Consider the following 22,121-nt stretch of genomic DNA (forward strand, 5'->3'; position numbering starts at 1 on the left):
CAAATTTGTCTCCCATTTCTTATTTAATTGAATTTCAAGAGTTACATTCATGTTCAATATCAAAGTGTATTGAAGGCATCAACAAATATATCTTGACTTTTCTTTGAAAATGAAACCAAAAAATTCAACCTTTTAATCTATTTCCAGGTTTAATTCAAAATAATTTATCAGACAAGAAGTGCCATGTCTAAGCCTTAGGTACAAAACAAATTACATGCGTCTGTCTTTGGAATAGTAGGAAAAAAGTATCGGTAATCAACGTCAAATCTTTTCTGTTGTCTGAAGATTAAACCAAATGACAGCATCGACTTCCTAATGTTAAATGACAGCATTAAATAGGATGTTACATTATACCATGATAAACTCGTATCTTTCTCATTTATCTAACCATTTTCTCTTCCAATAATAACTTCAGTTGAGAATCGGTAAATTTTTGTTTTAAGTGATACTAGCTTATATGGATAGTCTTTAATCAACAGATTACTGAATTTATTGTAATACGAGTTTGTTCTTTTTTTATTTACAAAACAGTATTTATGATATTAAGAATCTTGCTTGCTTTTGTTTAGGAAGCTAAAATTCGTAGCTGGTTAATACCAGTATTCAGAAGAAGTAAATCAATGATTATTGAAAATATTTCATCATGGTCACTGGTCATCTGATAAGTCTACTTTGTATCAGAGCTTACTGTCTATATCACTAATGAAAAATCTATCAGAAACTCTTGTAGGTCTTAAAGACAAAAGCTGAAACATTACTGATACAAAAGATACCCATTGGTACTGTAGTGATATCAATTTTACAGTAAATGTCAAAATCTGTTACAGCTAATTTCATAATGCTCGTATAGTAAAACATTTGTAGGCTTGCTTGCTCTGTTTGTATAAACCTTAATTCAAGCTTCATAATTAACATTGACATCTGCAAACAATATATATATACATATAGGCATATTTTAAACTGTATATATTATACATTCTGTATTTAAATTTGATTGGAAGTTATCCCAATTACAATTGTACAATATACAAACAAAGCAAGCAAGCTTAACCAAAGTATTGCTTTACAGGAAATGGGAAATTAGCTGTAATGAATCTGGTATTAAATGCAATCGTACAACCTTACAAAATGGTAATTTTACAAAAATTTTGCTGTGATTTAAATTACATAGTTTTTGTTAGGGGAGCATATGCCAGGTGAAACCTTGTATGAATCCATGCCTGGTTTGCCATTTGGCTGAAACATTTTCTCCAATTAATCATATCAATTGCAATTTGAAATCAACTCTTCAAACTAATCAACTTGTGAAAATTTGTGAAGCTCTTTGCTAATGAAACTCTGTCAATCTCAGTTCATGCATACTGTAACTTGCAAAAACATTTCGGTCAATTGATTTTGTGAAAGGACAAATCTTTTTCAATACGTACAGTAAGAAAGTAATATAATAATGAACGAATTGTTGAGGATAAATAAAGACACAATATATGATCACGAGATAATACCAAAATCGTAAAATTAAGAGCTTAAAATACATTTTTTCACAATTTTTCCTTGAGGTTTTAAGACATAAACTAGCATATAAAGTGTCAAATAGTAAGAACAAATGTGGTCTATTTTAGGTTTTATTTTCTACAGCTTTATGTCTTTAATCTCTTGAAATCCTCCTCTTTTTCTGGACATTTAAAGACAAAACTAGCATACAAAGTGTCCAACAGTTAGAACAAATGTACTCATTTCTACATGTTTCTAAAATAGAAGTTATCCAATTCTATTGATCTCTTTATAAGAACCTTAATTACAATTGCAAAACCATCAGATTAAAAAACAATGAAAACCAGCCATCAAAACCTCTCTACGATCCACTACCAAGGCTCAATTTCTACGATATTGGAGTATCGTGTTTGCTAAGAAATGTTTACATGTCAAATAGCCTGATGAATTTAGATCCTCGACACAATTATAGCAAACAAAGCTAACACAGCGTCAAAATGATGTAGTGAGTCAATTTGTAAGCATGTCGCTCAATGTCTTTGATCAACACATTTCGTTCTGTTCTATAAATATGTATTTATCACGGTTATAGTGTTGTTAAAGTGGTCGTTACAGAATATCATTCTTGACGGAAAACGTTCAACAAAGTATTATTATTACTTTAATTACTTTAATGGTTAGCAGCATATGTGAGAAAACATTTATTTCAAATCAATTTCAAATTTAATTTCTGTATTATTGCTGTACTGTTGAAATAATTCCACTGTATTCTAATAAAAATTGCTGTTAGTACAACTGAAACACAGTCAAACATATATATATATAACTTCCCAACTACAGTCACTTAAATATACTGTTTTCAAAATATTCAAAACACATAATTTTTAAAAGAAGACAAAATCTCTTTTCAATTTAGCTATGCACAGTTTTGATCTGGGTAAAGAGACATGTTGGTTTCAAATTGTGATTTCTTTTAGTCTCTGGTGGCGATCAGTCTCATTGGCAATTATACAACATTTTCTTATTTTCATATTTATGAATAAAACGGATGTATATTCGAATCAAAACTATATAGCCATGGTGTAGTGGTTAGTGCATCGGACATTTAACACAAAGGTTCCTGGTTGATTCACATTTGGGATGAAAATTTCAGGAACTCAATTTTCGGCTCTCCCTTGACACCATTTGCGAGTATGGTCTTGAGGAAGCAATGATAGTCTGTCAGAGGGGAACGATAAATGGCTGGCCCGTGTTAAGAGAGAGCTGTATCTCTTGCACGTTAAAGACATCCTTGTAGATTTCGAAAAAGAGTAGGCTAATGCTGTTACAAGGAAGCACTCGCACCCGCAAAGTGGAAAGGGATTAATATAAGTTGCAAAACTTTGTCTTTACATAGTTAATAGCTTTAAACATATTTTTTTTTGTCTCATTAAAATATGCAAGACATCTACATCTTTTGGTCTCTAGAGGATAGTTGACTGATTGGCAATCATAACTCATCTTCTAATTTTTGTAAAAATGTTCAATCCACTAATAAAGTGTCTGACTGCCATAAAAAAGACATTAAAATTGCCAAAAAAAAAATAGCCTAATAATATTAACAGATTTATGCATGCTTATCTGAAAAGAAATGCCTAAATACAGTGAAAAAAGAAACAACTGACTTTAATTAAGTAAAAAAAGCAATTTTATTAATTTTACAAAAAAATACTGGGTGTGACAAAATTTATCAATTTCACATTCTTTGCCTGCTTTCCACTGTCCTTGACACTGTAAAAAGTTAAGTAATACAAAAGCAGCATTATAAAAGGTTGAGATTTTTGACTATGATATAATCATTTTCTACAGTGAGATTTCCCCATATGATATACTTTAGTTCTATACTATGTAAGTTATTGTATTACTAAAAGGCGTAAAAATAATATTTTCATACATAAAGAAATTTATTATCTTTAACTTTAATGGATTTAATGAGCTGTGGGTTAAAATCTGTAGTGTGTATGTAAGATCCCAAAAACATCATAAATTCCTTGACTAAAGACCATATAGTAATCCAGTAGGGTCAGGAAGGCTTTTAAAAACTATGAATAAAAGCAAATGTGGGGTATATATCAATGCAACTTCTGTTGAGAATATTTAATATAAGCATGCACCTAATGTCCTAAAGCTTAGTAGATGAGAAGGGCATGTTTTTTTGTTATTCTTTATTTATGATTTTGAGGGGTTTCCAAAGTAAAAAATTGTGAGAAGAAAAAAATGTTGAATTAGCTTAGCGCATCATTTCTTTTTATTTTCTAAATTTAGCTACAAAGGTTCTATTAGTATAATCCATAGTTTAAAGTAATCATTTCAGCAAGCAGACAGCCTAATTACTTCTCTCTGGAACTGACAGATCACTACACAGTGAGAGTCTAACCTAAATGACACAAGAATATTTTACAAGTGGCTAAGCACTACTAATCAACATCTTTAATTTGCATCTTCAGTGGTTTTTTCATTTCATAATGTAAGCATCCACATTTTTTCGCTTATTACTTATTTTTTGTATCCATCCAAGAAATATAATATAAGGGATAACTACCAATTAGACACCCACCAATTGAGCAAAGACTTTTAAAGAACTGACAAAGTCAAAATACTTATTATTGCAATTAAAACAACTTTTTATTTTGGATCTGAAAAGACATCAAAGTGACATATAGTACATAGTTTATTGGATCTATCATAACAGAATGCATTTACTTTAGCTTTAATCATTTTCAAATGCAAAAAACATCTAGCTTTTTTACTGTCAGATCTCTTCATTTAAATGTCTAACTACATGTATCTAATATATTTGATAATTTCTAATAACTTTATGTACTTTTAGTTGCTCATTCCTCACTACTGGTGTGATAAATTTTGCAGCATTTAATGTTAATACATACATTGATGTACTTTAAGCTGTTCTTCCCCAAACTACATGTGTTTATTTTTGTCATGACTCTTTCATAATTGTATGTATGATATTCATAATTTAGTCATTCCTAACCACAAACATTAATTAAATATCTATAAATATATATTTGTTTTACAGCTAATTTCCTAATGCTTGTAGAGCAAGAATTTGGTAAGCTGCTTGCTTTGTTTGTATATTGTACAATTATAACTGGGATAACATTCCATAAAATTTAAATATAATATATACAGTTTTAACTATGCTTATATATATTGTTTGAAGTTGTCAATCTTAATTACAAAGCTTGGATAAACATTTATACCAACAAAGCAAGCAAGCCAACCAAAGTTTTACTCTACAAGCATTAGGAAATTTGCTCTAATGTATCTTTCAAGACTTGACTACATAACTTTCAATGACCCCTTTGGTTGTCACAATAAGATTCATTCATTGACAACAACAATTATCCCAATCTTATACCATTTCTGACATATAATGATTCATGACTCAGTTAAGACTTCATTTAATATCGAATCATATTTTCTGTCAATATTACATCCATAGAATACATTAAGTTAAGGAGATGTAATGAGTGTAAATTACAAATCTTTAAAATTCATGGACAACTTTTTTTAAAATTCATTAATAAACAGAAAAAACAACCATAGCCATTAGGCTACTTTATTCTTTATTAGTTACTTTACGTGCTTTGCTCAACAAGGTCGTTCGGTGACCTATAGTTGTTAATTTCTGTGTCATTTTGGTCTCTTGTGGAGAGTTGTCTCATTGGCAATCATACCACATCTTCTTTTTTATATTTATTATCAGAATTGAAATATTATTTCACAGTATTTGAACATCAGATTTTGACCCAATTAATTGTACCTCCCCTCTGCATTCACTGGAAGGTTTATTATCTCTAATGGTCAAAGCTTGTAGTTCTTCAATAAGTTGTAATATCATGAAATTAAATCTCCTCTATTGCTATGGGCTTGATAAGGTTTATTACACCAATAATCAATGTTAAAATACCATCTATTTATGCATTTATAGAGTTGTAATGGGTCTCAACTAGCCCATAATCTTTGAACTATATATAGCAATTGACTGGAAGTTTATTTAGCTATTTGAAGTGTGTAATCGAATATTGAGCTAATTCTATGATAAATTTATTAGCAGTTTTTATTATCCAGCATTATATTTAGAATATAATGAAAGATACATAAAGCCATTGAGGATCTAACATAATCTAGAATGAATGAATCAGGCTTGGATTTAGGATTGTTTAAGGGGGATGCTTGTCAGAGAATTAAGTATTAGAGAACCCTATTTTGACACAAAATTTGCTGTTTTTTTTACCTTTTAGCTTTGTTTTTAGAGGAATAACTGAGGGTATGCCCTGCACTGGGTGCGACCCAGCTTGAAAAGTCACCTGTGAATGAATATCAAATACAGAATGAATGATCAATGATCTTTTAACACAATGCTAGAGCTAACTTAGCTAGCTTACAATTAATGATGAGTTTTTTCTTTACTCATCCAACCAAATTATATGATGTCACTTGAGATAAATCGCAATGCTGTTGTTAAGTTGTACTGTGCATAATTTCTGTTTAATTTAGTGCAAAAATGTCGTTTGTCATTGTGATGTAATAATAACAATGCACATATGACATATCTGACAAAAAACAGCCTCTTGATGTAGGTTTTTGTTAAATTAGATACGTGTTTAAGCAACTCCTTTCCCCGAAAAAGATATTTGGCTAACATCAACATCTTTGCATTAGACATTTTGTGGCAAAATATCTTTTCTGGAAAGGATGATATCAACTTAAGGGGTTCTAGTAGATTTTGCAGATTTTCTGAAGTACTTACTGTTTGTAGGCAATTTGCATTATGCAACAAATAATTTACAAATACATTGTATATATTATTACTGATATTTAAAAGACTAATGATTCATGATTATGAAAAAGATATAATCACATATTTGTTGTGAAAACATTGTGTTTTGCATATATAATGTATATGTTACAACTGTAGACTAAGAATAACCCTAGTCACTTCCGGCTAAAGGCAAATAACTGGTTGATAACAGGTTCATTATTGTTTATGCTGAATTTGATATTTAAACATTATTTTGGGCCAAAATATAACCTTATAGCCCTGCCCTCATTTCAATATTTGAAAAAATAAAATTTTGTAAAAAATAGACACTTAATGTTTAAATGCCATTTTCATCACATTTGGCTGTATGGTTGCTGATGGTGAATCCACAACATTCAGCAATTAAAATCTAGGTCAAACGTCCTTGCTATGAGCAAGATTCGAACTCTAAGACGATTCAGCCAAGGATGCCGGCTTCAGGGAATCATACAATCATAACATATTTGACCACCCATAATTTTCTAGTAGCCAGTACTATCATTGTGTAAAAGTTTACAGAACAACACAGTCTACCAATACATGTAATTGATAGCATGGTCTGTCTCAGGTTCAGTTAAGGTCAACAATTTGACCAGTCTATATTTAAAACCAAATACCCCAAGGGCTGTGTCTGTCAGACTAACATAAGAATGAAAAAAAATTTCTGTAAATAAGCTATTTCACTGGTATTTTTAATAAAAAGCCTTTTCAGCATTATTGTTGCAAAACAATTTTAAAAGTTGAAATTGGAGTTTCTCCTTGTTATTGCAAATACACCTCTGATAATGAACATTATCTACTGACAAAAGAAAATAAAGTACACAAAATATAGAAGCTGGCGATTTTTCTGGCTCCAACTTTTTGGGAGCAAGAGCAGCCCCTGATTATGCCAATAATTCCTAAAGTCCACTTTTGCACTTTTCTAATTTTAATAGAAGTTTCTCTAATTGACTGAAGTTTGTTGATCAAACCTTCACTTGCAATAACCTAAAAGAGCTGCTTCAATAGTAAATATTTTATAAAAAGTTTCATTTTTATTTAAAAAATTGCCAGTTCAGACTTCATCAGCAGTGTCTATATAGCTTGCTTATTTAAAAATTACATGTTCCAGATGGTTTTTTTTTTTTATTGTTATACACTAAATCATTTTTCTCCCTGTAAAGAATATGCCACAGAAAAATGTTGCAAAGAAAACCTATGATGTCTGCATTTTTGCTCATTAATTCTCAATTATGACAATATAATAAAAATAACATCAAAATTAATAACTATCATATGCCTGAAGCAACTAACATTTTTTCAACTTCAACTTGTTTTTAGTCTGGTTACAAGGGGATTGATTGGTTGATTGTTGGTGTGTAAGCGCCAATTTTAAGCACCACTTTTAGACTTTTTCATAGCCGCAAGTGTTATTGGTAGAGGAAGCACTAGTGCCAAGAGAAAGCAAGAATGTGTCCATAGTACACGGATGCCTCACTAGCACTATCATTTTCTATGTTCAGTGGGCTGTGAAATTGGGATAAAAACTCTAATTTGGCATTAAAATTAGAAGGATCATATCATAGGGAACATGTGTACTAAGTTTCATGTTGTATGAACTTCAACTTCATTAAAAACTACCTTGACCAAAAACTTTAACCTGAAATGGAAGATGGACAAACGAACAGACGATCAAATGAACGGACGAACGAATGAACGGACGCACGAACAGATGCACAGACCAGAAAACATAATGCCCCTCTACTATCATAGGTGGGGCATAACAAACTACCTTCAATAGGAAAACTGATAATCCTAGTCAATTAAGATTGAAGTCAAGTGCAACTGCACAAGAGGGATTTGACCTCACAACCTCAGTGTTGACTTGCGAGTGATTGCAGTAGAGGAACTACTTAGACCATTTGGCCACCGAGCTCTCTTGTTATGATGGGAAGTACCAAGTATGGACAACTATACTTTTACTCAGTGACTTGTAATGACTTCCAATGTTGTTAATTAAATGTATAATCCATTGTAGGAAGACCATACAAAATGCCGTGTAATTGCAGATTTTAACACTTCTATATTAGTTATTACATTTTTTTCTGAATTGTTTACTGATTGATTGATGCATGGATGGACAACTGTTTAAAGTTCAGTGGCAAATCAAATCTATATTCTAGACAAGTACAGGATAAGCTGGATTTTAAACTTGCTAGTTCACAAGAAAGACCTAGCTGTCATTCTAAGCAGACTCATTATTTCAACTCTTGAGTCAACCAATTTTTGCTTTTTTTTTTCTAAATGCTGCACGCTTAGTGGAGAAGCAGCAAATGCCAATTTTCAAATTTTGGGTTTGACCAGGCTGGTGTTCAATCCCACACTTCCCACAATTGAGGTGAGATGACTACCACAAGACCACCAGCGTGGTATTTAGGGATTGAGATGTCTTATCTATGTTTTTTACCCATAAATTGGGAGAGAAAAGTAGTGCATTGGATAAAATCTCCAACATCAAATAAGAATTTCTGAAAATAAAACCATTATGTTAAGAATCCAATCATTTACAATTTGATAAACAAGTCTGTTCTGTTCTTAAAGGGAAAGAGGATTGTGTGATTTCTACTTTTACTTTAGAGTTTAGATGACCTTCAGAATTTTTTTTTATCACATTATATAGGCATCAAACTCGGAAAATCTCTAGACAGAAATAAACTATGAAATTTATGGAGTTTAGTATGAAGTCCATTTTCACTGACCTAGTACACAATTTTCTTTCTGGGCCAGCTGAGGACCACCTCTGGTTGTGGGATTTTCTCACTGCGTCAAAGACCCATTGGTGACCTTCAGCTGTTATCTGCTGTTTGGTCAATTAGTTGTCTCTTTGATATATTCCCCATTTCCATTCTCAATTGTATTACCAACTATGAAAAAGAATTTATTGTAAATAAGCAAAATATGCCTACCTCATCACAAGAAATTATGATATCTGGAATTTTTATCTCCAAAGAAGAAAACAAATTTCCAGAAGACATCATTGCTATATACTTTAATTACCAATTTACATATTATAGAACTGTACATGAATTTTAATTATATAAACTGAACAAGCTAGGCATACACCTTATCAAAATTTTAATTCATTTTAAATGAAAGTAAAACTTTAATGTGATACAGGACATTAGACTTAAATTAACCCTTCCCAACCTACTGATTACATACAGATAATGAAATATTTTGATTGAAATCCATGTTACCAAAAGATCAAAGCCACCTATACCTGTACAATTGTCACCTGTTGATACCTTACAACATTTCTGCTGGTATTTATCTGTTTTTTTAAATACCTCTAAATACGGTCATCATTAAATCTATAATGGATCAAGAATAAAATGTATGTTTTGAATAAAACCAATTCAAAAAGGTTGGAAATAAATCGGTTAACAAGATATCAGTAATCCATATATCTGATAGTGTTGTTCTTTGAAAACAATTGGATTGGTCGTGCTTCCTTATTGCATAATAAATTGAGAACACAAAAACCTATTTCCTAAACATATATAATAACATAAAAGAGTGATTTTTTTTCTCATTTTCCATTTGTCTGAATTGAAAATAAAAGCAGGTGATGCTCTTCTTTATAAGAATCATTATAAAGTTATAATTTCATAGTGCAATGTCAATTTTGACCAAATTGCAATTTGTTTTATTAAACCAAATTGTTCAACTGGTCAGAATATTGAACAAATTGTTCAGTCAAAATGTGAAAGTGCAAGGTGATAAAATAAAATATACTTACAATCCTATAAGACTTTAACTCCACTTTAATGATGTTGTGACAAAACTAGTTTATCAGTTTGTATAGTTATATTATAGTCATTTCCATGCTGAAGAGGAACTGTTTATTTTGAATTGTTTTAAATAAAACATCATATATTCAGTAAAATATGTGTGAAATAACAATATGCTATTGATAAGTTTTCAGGGGAGATAACCTAAAATATTATTCTTTTGAATAAAGACTTTTTGAAAGAAAAGTTATTATCTCCCCCATGGAAACTTCCTACAAACATATATTGCAATTTTACACATATTTTACTGAATATGAAATGTTTTAATTCACATAATGTCTGATTCTTATAAATATAGAATACTTTTAGAAAGAAAAACTATATGAAAGCTTAGTTTGGACAATTTAATAGCAATTCAAAATAAACAGTTCCCCTTCAGCATGGAAATGAATATAATATAACTATACAAACTGATAAACTAATTTTGTCACAACATCATTAAAGTGGAGTTAAAGTCTTATAGGATTGTAAGTATGTTTTATTTTATCACCTTGCACTTTCATGACTTGGCTGTGGTTTTCTACAGCAGTTGGTTCAAATTTCTGACCAGTTGAACAATTTGATTTTATAAAACAAATTGCAATTTGGTCAAAATTTTGAACGAGTTGCAATTGGTGGAGAGCAACACTAACAGTCAAGTCACTGTAAATGAAAAAATAAATGAACACTATAAATAAATATCCATTCTTAGTTGTATGCCATAACACTTTTTGCTCCTCAGCTTTTTTCCCATGAAAATTGCATGGAGAATAGAAAATATTTTTTTTTCAATTTTTTTAATGCTTTTTTGAGAATTTCAAAGAATAATTTAAAAACTAAAATTAAATATGGCATGAGATTCTAAAAACCAATTCAAGTTGGCCAAAATCAACGTATACTAACAGTTAAAGAAAACGGCATACCCTTTTTACAATCTACAATACAAAAGTTGGCTTTCTATGATGATAATTAAACATTTCAAGTCCTTCTATTCAAAATAATTTTCATAACTTTTGGTTTTTTAAACTTTTGACTTTGAGGATCCTTAGTAAAGGTTATTACAGTAAATGATATATTCAAAAATACCTCAAAGAACAAACAAGCTTTGAAGAATTCTGATATTTTTACCACGTTAACTTTTTTTTACTTAACAATATTTCAAATAGATAAAAGATTTCTGCAATTATAGAAACTTTTTGTGGCCATATCTTTTGTTATTTGGTTAATTTTTTGTGTAATTCAGATTTCTGCAATTATAGAAACTTTTTGTAGCCATATCTATTGTTATTTGGTTAATTTTCTGTGTAATTCATAAAACACAGTACAGAAATATGCTGAACATATCTAATCTTAGCAAAACATGACAACTGATTTGTCTTCAGCAATTTTCTATTTTGTACCACTGTGATAATATGATCATGACTTTCTATTAATGGATTTTTTGTAAGATAAACAAAGTCATATAATTATATAATACATATCTTTCATAGTAAAGAAGAAATGAGGGATAGGTTAGCAGACATTGAATGATGGTAAAACTAAAAAAGTTATTCAAGGTCAAATCTAGGCAGTGGTTTGTATGTTCTAATACCACAAATTGAATACCTGCAATAAAAAATTTGCTTAAGTTGAGCAAACTTCAACAAAATATTGCATTGCTACATGACATCAAAACATCAGAATTTTCAATTTTGAATGTTGATTTATACCAGGAGTAAAGAGCTGTGGATCCATTTCGAAAAAAGGGGGATTGTCATAGCAAGTCAACATTTGAGAGAGACTTATAAAAAGTCAATGTTTTTATCATAAATATATATGTAGCTCCATAAATCAGAGGGGACCATCTATGAAGGGACTACTATGTTATGCTGTTGGATTGGAGATTTAGAATAGATGGCAATGTTTCATGCTCTGTAATGTGTGTAAGCTCTAAAGATGTTTTAAAGGCTGGTAGATTAAAACATTCTATACATGATTATCTGCTGAGTCCATTCTATATGGCTGGCAATACTATAAACTTATATCATACTTTGGATTGCTTAATTTTTTGTGATTTAGGGAAACTTGTATTTTCCTTGATACCTAAATTTAAACAAGCTATGTCTTATATTTAAAGGTCATTTCCAACGAAATCCATTGAAATTGATATTCCATGGTTAGATAATGAGTCCACATTATAAAAAAATTATGAATAATCTGAAAAACTGACAGCAACAGATACCCCTAGTTACTGTAAAAATCAATGGGGAAATAACCTGACAGAATGGTGGTTATAAGACAATGATTTTGCCACTTTCAACACCTCAAAGTATGTTGTGGGAGGGTAACAGTCTAGCACCTGTCTACTACAAATACCTAGTCACTAAACAAACCAACTTGGCAACTTGTTAGAAATTTATGATTCCATCACAAAATTAAATAACAATTTTGGCGAATGACTACGACAACAATTGAGGAAAAGAATAAGTTACAAGAACAATTGTCTATATTATGTTACAGTGATGATTGTTTACACATTTGTGTTGATGTAATGATGTAAGAAGCTGTCAAGCTGTTAGTCTATCTGTACTATTATCTATGTAGTAAATAGTCATTATTGTAGCATGTATTATCCACGAACAAATGTCTACAGTATTGATTCTCTCATATGATACTTATATCAATATAAGAGACAGCTCAATTTTTCTCTTCAAATCATTGTCCAAGTTACAAACTGGCCATGGTCACTCGATCAATTAGGACTATCAAAGAAATATTTGTAACCAAAGGTCAGCAATGAGACAATGATTAATCTCGACCCATGGGTGTTAGAAAATTGAGCAAATCATTCTTAGTTGAAATAATAGCCCTACAGTTAAGTATTACTGAATATCTATGAACATGACTATTGAGTAAGACCAGTACTGTACGTTCATTATTATTCCTGGGATATCAATTTTTGTAGGTTCAAACATTTAACGATTATAAATGTTCTATAGGCTATTAAAGAATTGAGAATGAAAATGGTGATTGTGTCAAAGAGACAACAACCCGACCAAAGAGCAGACAACAACCCTACCAAAGAGCAGAAAACAACCCAACCAAAGAGCAGACAACAGCCAAAGGCCACCAATGAGCAAGCTTTGTCAAAATCATGAAATTAAATATCCACGAAAATGCAATTTTAACTGAGTTCACAAATTGATACCCATGAAAATAAATGACTCCACAGTATTGTCTACTTGAAGCGAAATAACAGGCAATTTGCAATATTCTGGGCATCATGAAGCCCATTCAGAACTGTATCTGGGAAGACAACTCTTTACATCAGTAATGTGTTTGTATTTGTCAGGTTCATCAATGCTTTAAGCATTCATGTGAAACATGATTAAAAATAGCAGCTTAGATTGATTGATTGATTGATTGATTGATTGATTGATTGATTGTTGGTTTTTAAAACCCTTTTTTTTCTAGCACTGTTGAATTTAAGAATATTTATGAAAACTGTTGACATAAAAGTACCAGCAATCTTAAAGAGCTATGACCCTTAACTAAGGTCTATACTGCCGTATAAATCACGTGTTCTTAACTCCTTAATACATGTATATACCCAACATCTCCTTTGATTGATATTGATATTAACTGCATCTAAAATAATGGTTCTTTTCAATTTATTTCCCAGGAATGAATCCAGATTTAATAACAGTACTGGTATTTGCACAGCCATACAAAATTTTATTTTCAACCCATCAGAAAATATCATAAATCAATGTTTTTTTCCTGAATTCACTAAAATTACAGGCAGATCAGAATCAGAGACACTGTTCTGGATTCCTGTCTAAAGACTTAGATATGAAAAACTATTCAATAAATGCAAAACCCCAGAACTGATGCCTTCTTTCTGTCCGATTATGAAAAGACTTTGAAATATATTTGAATTTAGATATCTGAGAAAAATTGTTATATGTCAAAAGAATGGTTTATACCAAATTTGTACACACAAAAATTATATTAATGGCTATCAACTGATCAATTTCTTAAGCTCGGCACCAATAAAAAAAGACAAATAGGTTCTCAAAGTCTTTCTATGTCTCCAAGCAGACTACAAACATTCTACATTCAAAGTTAACTCAGTTTGAAATAATTTGTACAAATGTCTTAATCAGTTATTTTTGTCTGTAAAAGGAAATAAAATGGTTTCTGCTGTACAAGGAACCATTCTAAATGATGTATGCTGATGTGTTTTAAAGTCAATGGCAGTAAAATGCATATATATGTAAAGAATTATAAATATGGTTTAAATTCATTACTAAGTCAGGTGGTACTGACATGCTTCCTATTTGTTTAGACCTGTATAAATTTGGCATGACAACTTGTTTAAGTTATTATGCAAATGGTGTAGAGCTGTAAGGCAAATTTTCTGCCACTCACTTTAAAATCTGTCATTTCAAGTTAAATTGCTTGTAAACATCTTCCTATAGAAATTTGTTAACGAATATAAGAATAATGCTTGTCATTTAGACGAGGCCAAAAATAAAATTTATATCATTTGATGTTGGGTAGACCTACCCACCTAACAAGTACAATTGTAGCCTACCAAAACAATATTGATAGAAATTGTTTCAAAAATTTTGTTTTAAAGATTTTTTTCCTTTAAAGTTATTTTTCTGTCTAAAATATGAAACTTATGACATAAATAAAAATCCCTACTAACTTACCCAAACTTAAAAGTCCTGAGAAAGCAAACAGAGAATATTTTAAGGGTGACCCAACTAACAACCAGAGTCCATATAATGTGGAACAATATGTAAGCACAACCTTCAACAATGACCAAACCATTGCAGTATAGCCAGATATAATCAAAGTACTGAAGTATTGAACATCAGAAGACCACAAGTTATGTTGGATGATGGATAATTAACAGGCAATAAGGAATGTTATTTTGCACTTGATAATGTCCATGTATTTATACAAAATACTTTCAGTTACAGTGATGGATTCAGTCCAGGGGTTGGAACCCCTCTTTAGAAAATGGCTAGATCCGCTCTTGAGTTAGCAGTCAAAAGGGCAAGGGAAGAGTGCCATTATTTGTGCAGCAACATGACAACAATATGACCTCTCATGGTCACATCAAATGTAAAAAGGCCCAGACATGACAAAATATGAAACAATTCAAATGAGAAAAACAAACTGGCAAGGATCTGATTTATAACAAAACACTTTACAAACAAGAAATGTGTCCATAGTACACAGATACTCCACTCACACTTTCATTTTCTTTGATAAGTGGACTGTGAAATTGGGGTCAAAACTCTAGTTTGGCATTAACATTAGAAAGATAATATCACAGGGACGGTTCATGTGTAGTTAGTTTTTAAGTTGATTGGACTTCAACTTCTTCAAAAACTACCTTGACCAAAAATTTAACCAAAAACTTAAACCTGAAGCGGGATAGACAGACAGACGGATGAAAAAACAAATGAATGGACTCTTGGACCAGAAAACATAATGGCCCTCTAATATATAGGTGGAGCATAAAAACAAATATTATGGATACAGACAGCAAAACAAGTTAAAAGAGGATGTATTAATGAATAGTAACCTTCACTAAAATCACTCATTGGGTAATGATCCCTACAATATCATTTATTTACGAATGTAATGTATTTATAATGACATTTTCATACATCTCACTAATTTCTCAAAATAAAATTGTAAAAATGGCACCCATTTTAGATTTGAGATACAAACTTTCAATTTTGATGTTGTGGTACATAGATCCCTTCCTGTGAAATATTTTAAAACATTCTTGTACTTTTTTTTTCATTAATACTTTTATAGTTTCAAAAGAACTATACATAGATTTTTAACAGCTATGAAACATTATAAGTTTAATGAGTTTAAAAGGAGCCTTGACAGTCCTATTTGATTATAGTTTGCATCTGTAAAACAAAGTTGCTCCAACTTTAGATTTATGAGCACTGTAGAACAAATTTAAGTCAACACCGAAAGAGTTACTCAAGTACAAAATGCAGGTTATAGTGACCTAAATAAGACTAATTATAATATATCAGGATATAAAAAAATATTTCGCAACTTTCATAATTGGATTTCAGGATCTCTCTACATGTTTTCATGATATCCAGAAATATTTAAGGACCTCCACAATTCAACTTCAAAATATCCTTTAGAGGTCTTTAAATACAATTGTTTTGACAAAAGCCTTATAAAGTAAGCAAGGTGAACCTTAATTTCTGTAAAAGCTACAAATGATAAAATCTGAAAAAAAATTGATAGTGGATAATATGTTTTAATTTTGTTCTGACATATGAAATTTTATCAAGACTATTTTTATCAATTTTTATTTTTTTATTTCAGCAAAAACATTTTAAATGGGTAAATTTTAATTTTTTTTTAATATTTCTTCACATGTATATTTATGGAACAGTCTGATGGGGAAAATTTTTGCAGTGTCTTAACAAAGGTAAAATAAGTGAAAATTAATTGGGACAGAGATATCGATGGTGCCAAAATACTGACTAACTAAAGGATATGACCTACTCAGCAACCATCAATCTATCTGCTGACATTGGAAGTAAACACAGAAGAATATAGTTTTGCTGTAAAGAGACGAATCTTGAATCCTGGACATACTTGATCATTACCACAGACTGATCATAGAAAAAATGACAGATTTCCCTGACAAATCTTACTGACAGATAATTGATGGTGATACTTATATAAGAATACTAGGAATAATCATTAAATGACTGAATTTCTTTTCAAAGAAGATAAAGCAGATAGGTATGGTAAAAGTAAAAATCATAAGACTTGGAACCAGAGGCACTGTGTATTTAAAGAGGGAGGGGGCACTTTTCTGAGAAAATTTTGGTTGATTAAAAAGGGAATCACTGAAGCATAACAGGAGCAGGCCCCCTCTCAGGGGCAGTCAGTGGGCCCCCTGAAGAGTATGCTGAACACATTCCAATATCTGTCTGTAAGCATTTTAAAAGGTTAAAAGGTTAAAATAGGATGAGAAATGTGGATCAATTTGCCACTTGTTAATATGAATCTTAAATGGTAATGTAAAGCTAAAAGACATTAACAATTTTATATTACTAACAAGGGAGAGGGAGAAGTCACACTCCATTTAATTCACTTCCAGCTCTCAACTATAATAAACTCTTAAAACTAATATTGAGAATGGGTAAATTCTATTTAAAAATATAAATTGACAAATGTTTTGTATAGATACTCATTTTACATCATACCAAAAATGTTTAGATGTTTTCACCAAATTTCAAATTAGAATAGAGGGGGGATAGGACCTTTATCAGGACTCCTGGATCAGGTGTTTTTAAGCTCATGGTTTCAGGATTGACCCTTTCAGGATCAGGGAATTCTTTTTTTTTAATTTTGGGATTTTGAGATTTAAAGTTATTTAACATCAGGACCTTGGGATTTCGTGTTTTTAAGCCCGGGATCTCAGGATCAGGACCCTGTACCCCCCCCCCCCCCCTTTCCCCCTTGAAGTTAATTAACCCCAGGGAGACAGATTCGTATAAATGATCTGTTGTTCTTGTTTTCTAGTTCTAATTACTGAATTACTTGTATAATTCTTATCTATGTATTTACTCTTTGTAGCTGTACACAACAAATTTTGTAATAAAATATTTTTACACTAATTATCTCATTTACATCATCAAATACATTCGTTTACCAAATAAATACAAAATAGCAAATGCTAAAATGAATTTATCTTTTTAAAATTTGTTGATGATTCCAAAATTCAGCCAGAAGCAAATGCTGCATGTACAACAAAGAACACTTGTCAGTTTAAAAAAATGCAAAAAGCGACGACAAAACTTGCAAAATTTAACAAAACAAAAAATTCAATTGTAGCTTAGAAACACTATACTCACTGTCATTGTAAATGTATTTATCGGCTAAAACAAAAAAATACTCAAACTGTCACAGAAGCCACTTGTTTCTCCCGATACTAATCAAATATAAAACAAAAACATAAATTCCATAGAGTCGTTAGTGAAATCTACACCTCACAGGTAACTAACAACTTTTTCTCCCTGGTATCAGTATTAAAAATGACAAGAAATCCGTCAAACAGAGCATTGTTGAATCAAAATAATACGTAAGGTCAACAATCTAACTAACTCCCGCTAAAAAGACATTTTAAGTGGCTGTATGAAAGGATAATTTCTCTCTAATCAATATGTCAGTATTGCTCCCCTCAACTTCATTAATGATTCTAATGTCTATTACTAAATCATCTTGTTAGATGCAATGTTATTTCGTTGTACATCTATATACATGTTGCTTTCCTTGTATAATAGCTATGTTATTAAAAAAAATGCAGGTAAGATGAAAGAGAGAAAAATTACAACAAAAGTGACATTGTGGACTTTAATTTCATGTGTTTAAACTAAGATCTTGATAATTAATAGATTTATACAGTCCAATTCAATTACACTCCAATGAAGAAGTTAAATTGATCTGATAACCATTTAAATAGAGAAATTGTGTTTATAAATTGAAAAAGTGTAATTTAAATTGTAAACAACCAAAAAAAAAAAAATCTTATATTTTTTTTACTTTTTTTCTTTTGACTGATTTAATCTGCTTTTAATAGGACATTATTTGACGTCAATGTAGGAATTGATGAATTGGAAAACAAGACAACAAATTTTAGTTGTAGGACATGTTATGAATTCTAATGATTGCACCTTGTTGTACATTTGAACCCTAAACCTACCATAAAACCTTAGATATCAATGAAATTCACAAGCTTGCTATGAAAAAATAATGTAAAGGATTATTCACAAATAATAATAAAATGGGAATAAATCATAGTAAAAAATGTGTTTGCTCTTTAATTAACGTGCTTATGTTTACAACTCATGTTTAAATCTTTTTCACGCCTACCTGGACACAGAAGTAAACTATAAATTTACATATTTAATTAATATCGTCTACTTACCCTTGTAAAATTATCCTTTTCTGCATCAAAATTAATCTGGTCAATTATAACATCATCAATGTCTGTCATATAAGAATTATTTTTCAAACTTTGAATAGTTTGGGAAGATCCAGATTCGTAAAGTCTTATGTCGTCTGCCATTTTCTTTACCGAAATGACACTGTGACGTAAAAGTTCATCTATTGTCTCCAAGTTAATTCAACTGTAAAATAAATTTAAAGGATGAGATACTATACAGTACTATGCAGGTGTTATGTTCACTTTCAAGTTGAGTTCTTGTCAGGCCAAAAATATGATATTTGCAATAATTATTCAGACATCCCACTTACAAAATAAAAAATATCTTTTGATATGACCTTGAAAATACTTTTTTTTTCTAGAAAATGGGAATTAAGTTTGTTGAAAGTATATAATTCTAAAAAACGGATTTTGTTCTCACAAAAATGTCTTCACTTTTGTTTTTAAAAGCCTATATTCAATTAATTAATTAAAGGAATCATTACATGTAACTTTTTTCATTCTTCTGTCAGATACAGGCAAAAAGTTTTATATTCATACAATGCATACAAAATTTTTCCCAATCTTGGTCTACAAATCGCTGTTGTAAACTTGAACTTTGACAAAGTGACCTAAAAATCAATAGGGGTCTTTTTCGTTTCTGGGACATTATCACACTAAGTTTAAGGTAAATATTTAATAATATAATATTCTAAAACAAAAATTTAACACCAATTTAAATCTATCCATAAAATTGATCTTGTAACCTTGATCTTTGACCTATTGACTCCAAATTAATAAGGTCTTTCTTGACCTGTGGTACATCACCAGACCAACTTTTGTAACAATTGAACATTAAGTTCAAAAGATATCATTGAGAAACAAAAAGTTAGGTCTTACAATAGCTGAGCACTGTGACCATGGCATCTGACCTGTTAAACTCAAAATCTTTAGTGTCTATCCTAACTTCATAATTTAGTTTTCACCAAACCAAGTTTTGTAAATAAATTATTTTGGCACAAAAATGGCAGAGCACATTGTATCTACTGGTATGTGATACAGTTTAATGGTTACTCCTTAAATATACCATAAATATACTCATTGTTTTTCTTAGATAAACCAGGCAATAAGATACCATGTGAGTAGCAGTCACATGACTACTCTGTTCCCATCTATAACTCAATAGAATCTGGATTATTTTCCAAACTTTAATAACAATTTCCTACTCCCATTACAACTAAAAATTTATAAATGCAAAAGTGGAATTACACTAGAAAATGTTGTTCTCATAACATATAGGATTTGTACTATTTTGCATGACTGTTATTAAAAACACCATGCTCCCAATGTTAAACTCCACTGTGCTTGTACTGTACCTATACTTAAATAAATATCATAATAAATCATGTGTATTAATTGCTTAGTGCAAGAAACGTAAACCACAAGAATTTATTTATTAAATATTTTAAATAAGGACAAGGCATTTAAAAGCTATGCCTAAGGATAAAGATACTGATCTTTAATGGTGATATTTCTTAATTTAGAGAAGTTTATAAATCTTTTAATTGTCGGTTTGAGTTCTTTTAACTTTTTATATTCTGTTTAACATTTGTTGTCAATCTTCAAAAATGTTATTTTCATGTTTTAAATGCACTTTGAGTAATTGATATGCAATCTGCGTAATTGATGTGCACATTTAGTAAGCCTATGTACTGTAAAAATAAATATCGGAAAAACTAATTTGTTTTCCAATTTTACTTTTGGTCCAAAAGATTTAATCCATTTTTAAAGAAATAAATTAATTAAATGGCTGTGTTTGCTGAAGATCCTGAGTTTATGCACAGGAAGTGCTATAGAAAAGAGAAGATAGATATATGTTCACTTTTTACAGAAAGGTCAACTACACCAATTTGTCATACTTTTATAGAAATAATAAACAAATAATAATATATCAATCTATCAAAGTTATTAGCTATATCTTCAATAATTCAATAAGGGTTTATTTGCTTTTTCTGGCTTCTTTCTAATGGTCAGAACTTTTCCATTAATTAGGCTACCAAAAAATAATCATCTTAAACATACCTTAAAATTTGAAATAACTCACTGTAGATCATGGGAAGACAGACAGACCAAAATAAGTGAAACACTCACTGTGAGCTGCTGCACACTGATATAATACCCCCACCCTGTATTGTAAACAGGAAGTTGTTGAGTGATGAATCTAATAACGCATCACATAGTATAGCTGACTCATATTAACCCTAAAACCAAATTTCAGAAATCCTAATGATGTATTTCCTGAGAAAAGTGCGACAAAATAGTCATGAGACGAACAGACGGACAGACAGAGGTAAAACAGTATCATCATTATAGAGTATAATGACTTTTGAGGGAAGTGTGACAGGATTGCTTCTCTTAGAAAATATAATAGATACTTAGTCATCTGTAACTGTAACTGCCTTGACTGAGGGGGAGGACAGGGGGGTACCCTTCTCCTTTCTCCCACCCCTCTTCTCCTTTCTCCTACCCCCGTTCTCCTTTCTCCCATTAGAATAAAACATCTCCTTTTGAGATAAATTAAAAAAAAATTCTCCTTTCTCCAACTTTTTCTCCTTTCTCTAACTTTTTCTCCTTTCTCCCAGCCTTCCTCTCCTTTCTCCTACCCCCTTTCTCCTTTCTCCTACCCCCTTTCTCCCTGTCTCCCTTACCCCTGTCCTCCCCCTCTTGACTTGTAACACAGAGTTCCAATAAAATTGAGAATGGAAATTATGGGGAATGTGTCAAAGAGACAACAACCCGACCATAGAGAAGAAAAACAGCCGAAAGCCACCAATTGGTCTTCATTGCAGCGAGAAACTCCTGCATCCAAGTTTGATGGAGACAAGCAATTTTGTAATGAAATGCATGCTCTCCGGTTACAAGTGTTATAATGAAAATGCTTGTGTTCATAGAAAAAAAAATAATAAAAAAACAATGACATAAAATG

At 30.8% G+C, this 22,121-nt stretch overlaps 1 protein-coding gene across 3 annotated transcripts in view; it reads right to left on the reverse strand.

The window, feature by feature from the left end:
* The window catches only part of LOC143047644 (testin-like), an 81,561-nt gene extending 61,654 nt beyond the window's left edge, over window positions 1-19,907 (reverse strand). For 2 of the 3 annotated variants that reach the window (XM_076220828.1, XM_076220827.1), the window contains exons 1-2: window positions 19,139-19,907; window positions 18,066-18,089 (exon numbers count right to left, since the gene is read on the reverse strand). In XM_076220828.1, the coding sequence (XP_076076943.1) occupies window positions 18,066-18,089; window positions 19,139-19,279 (165 nt within the window). In that variant the 5' untranslated portion in view covers window positions 19,280-19,907. The remainder of the gene's footprint in view (window positions 1-18,065; window positions 18,090-19,138) is intronic. The other variant, XM_076220829.1, reaches the window with a different exon arrangement.
* Window positions 19,908-22,121: the final 2,214 nt, after the last annotated feature.

This window comes from Mytilus galloprovincialis, chromosome 10, assembly GCF_965363235.1.
Source record: "Mytilus galloprovincialis chromosome 10, xbMytGall1.hap1.1, whole genome shotgun sequence".
In the NCBI taxonomy this organism is placed as follows: domain Eukaryota; kingdom Metazoa; phylum Mollusca; class Bivalvia; order Mytilida; family Mytilidae; genus Mytilus; species Mytilus galloprovincialis.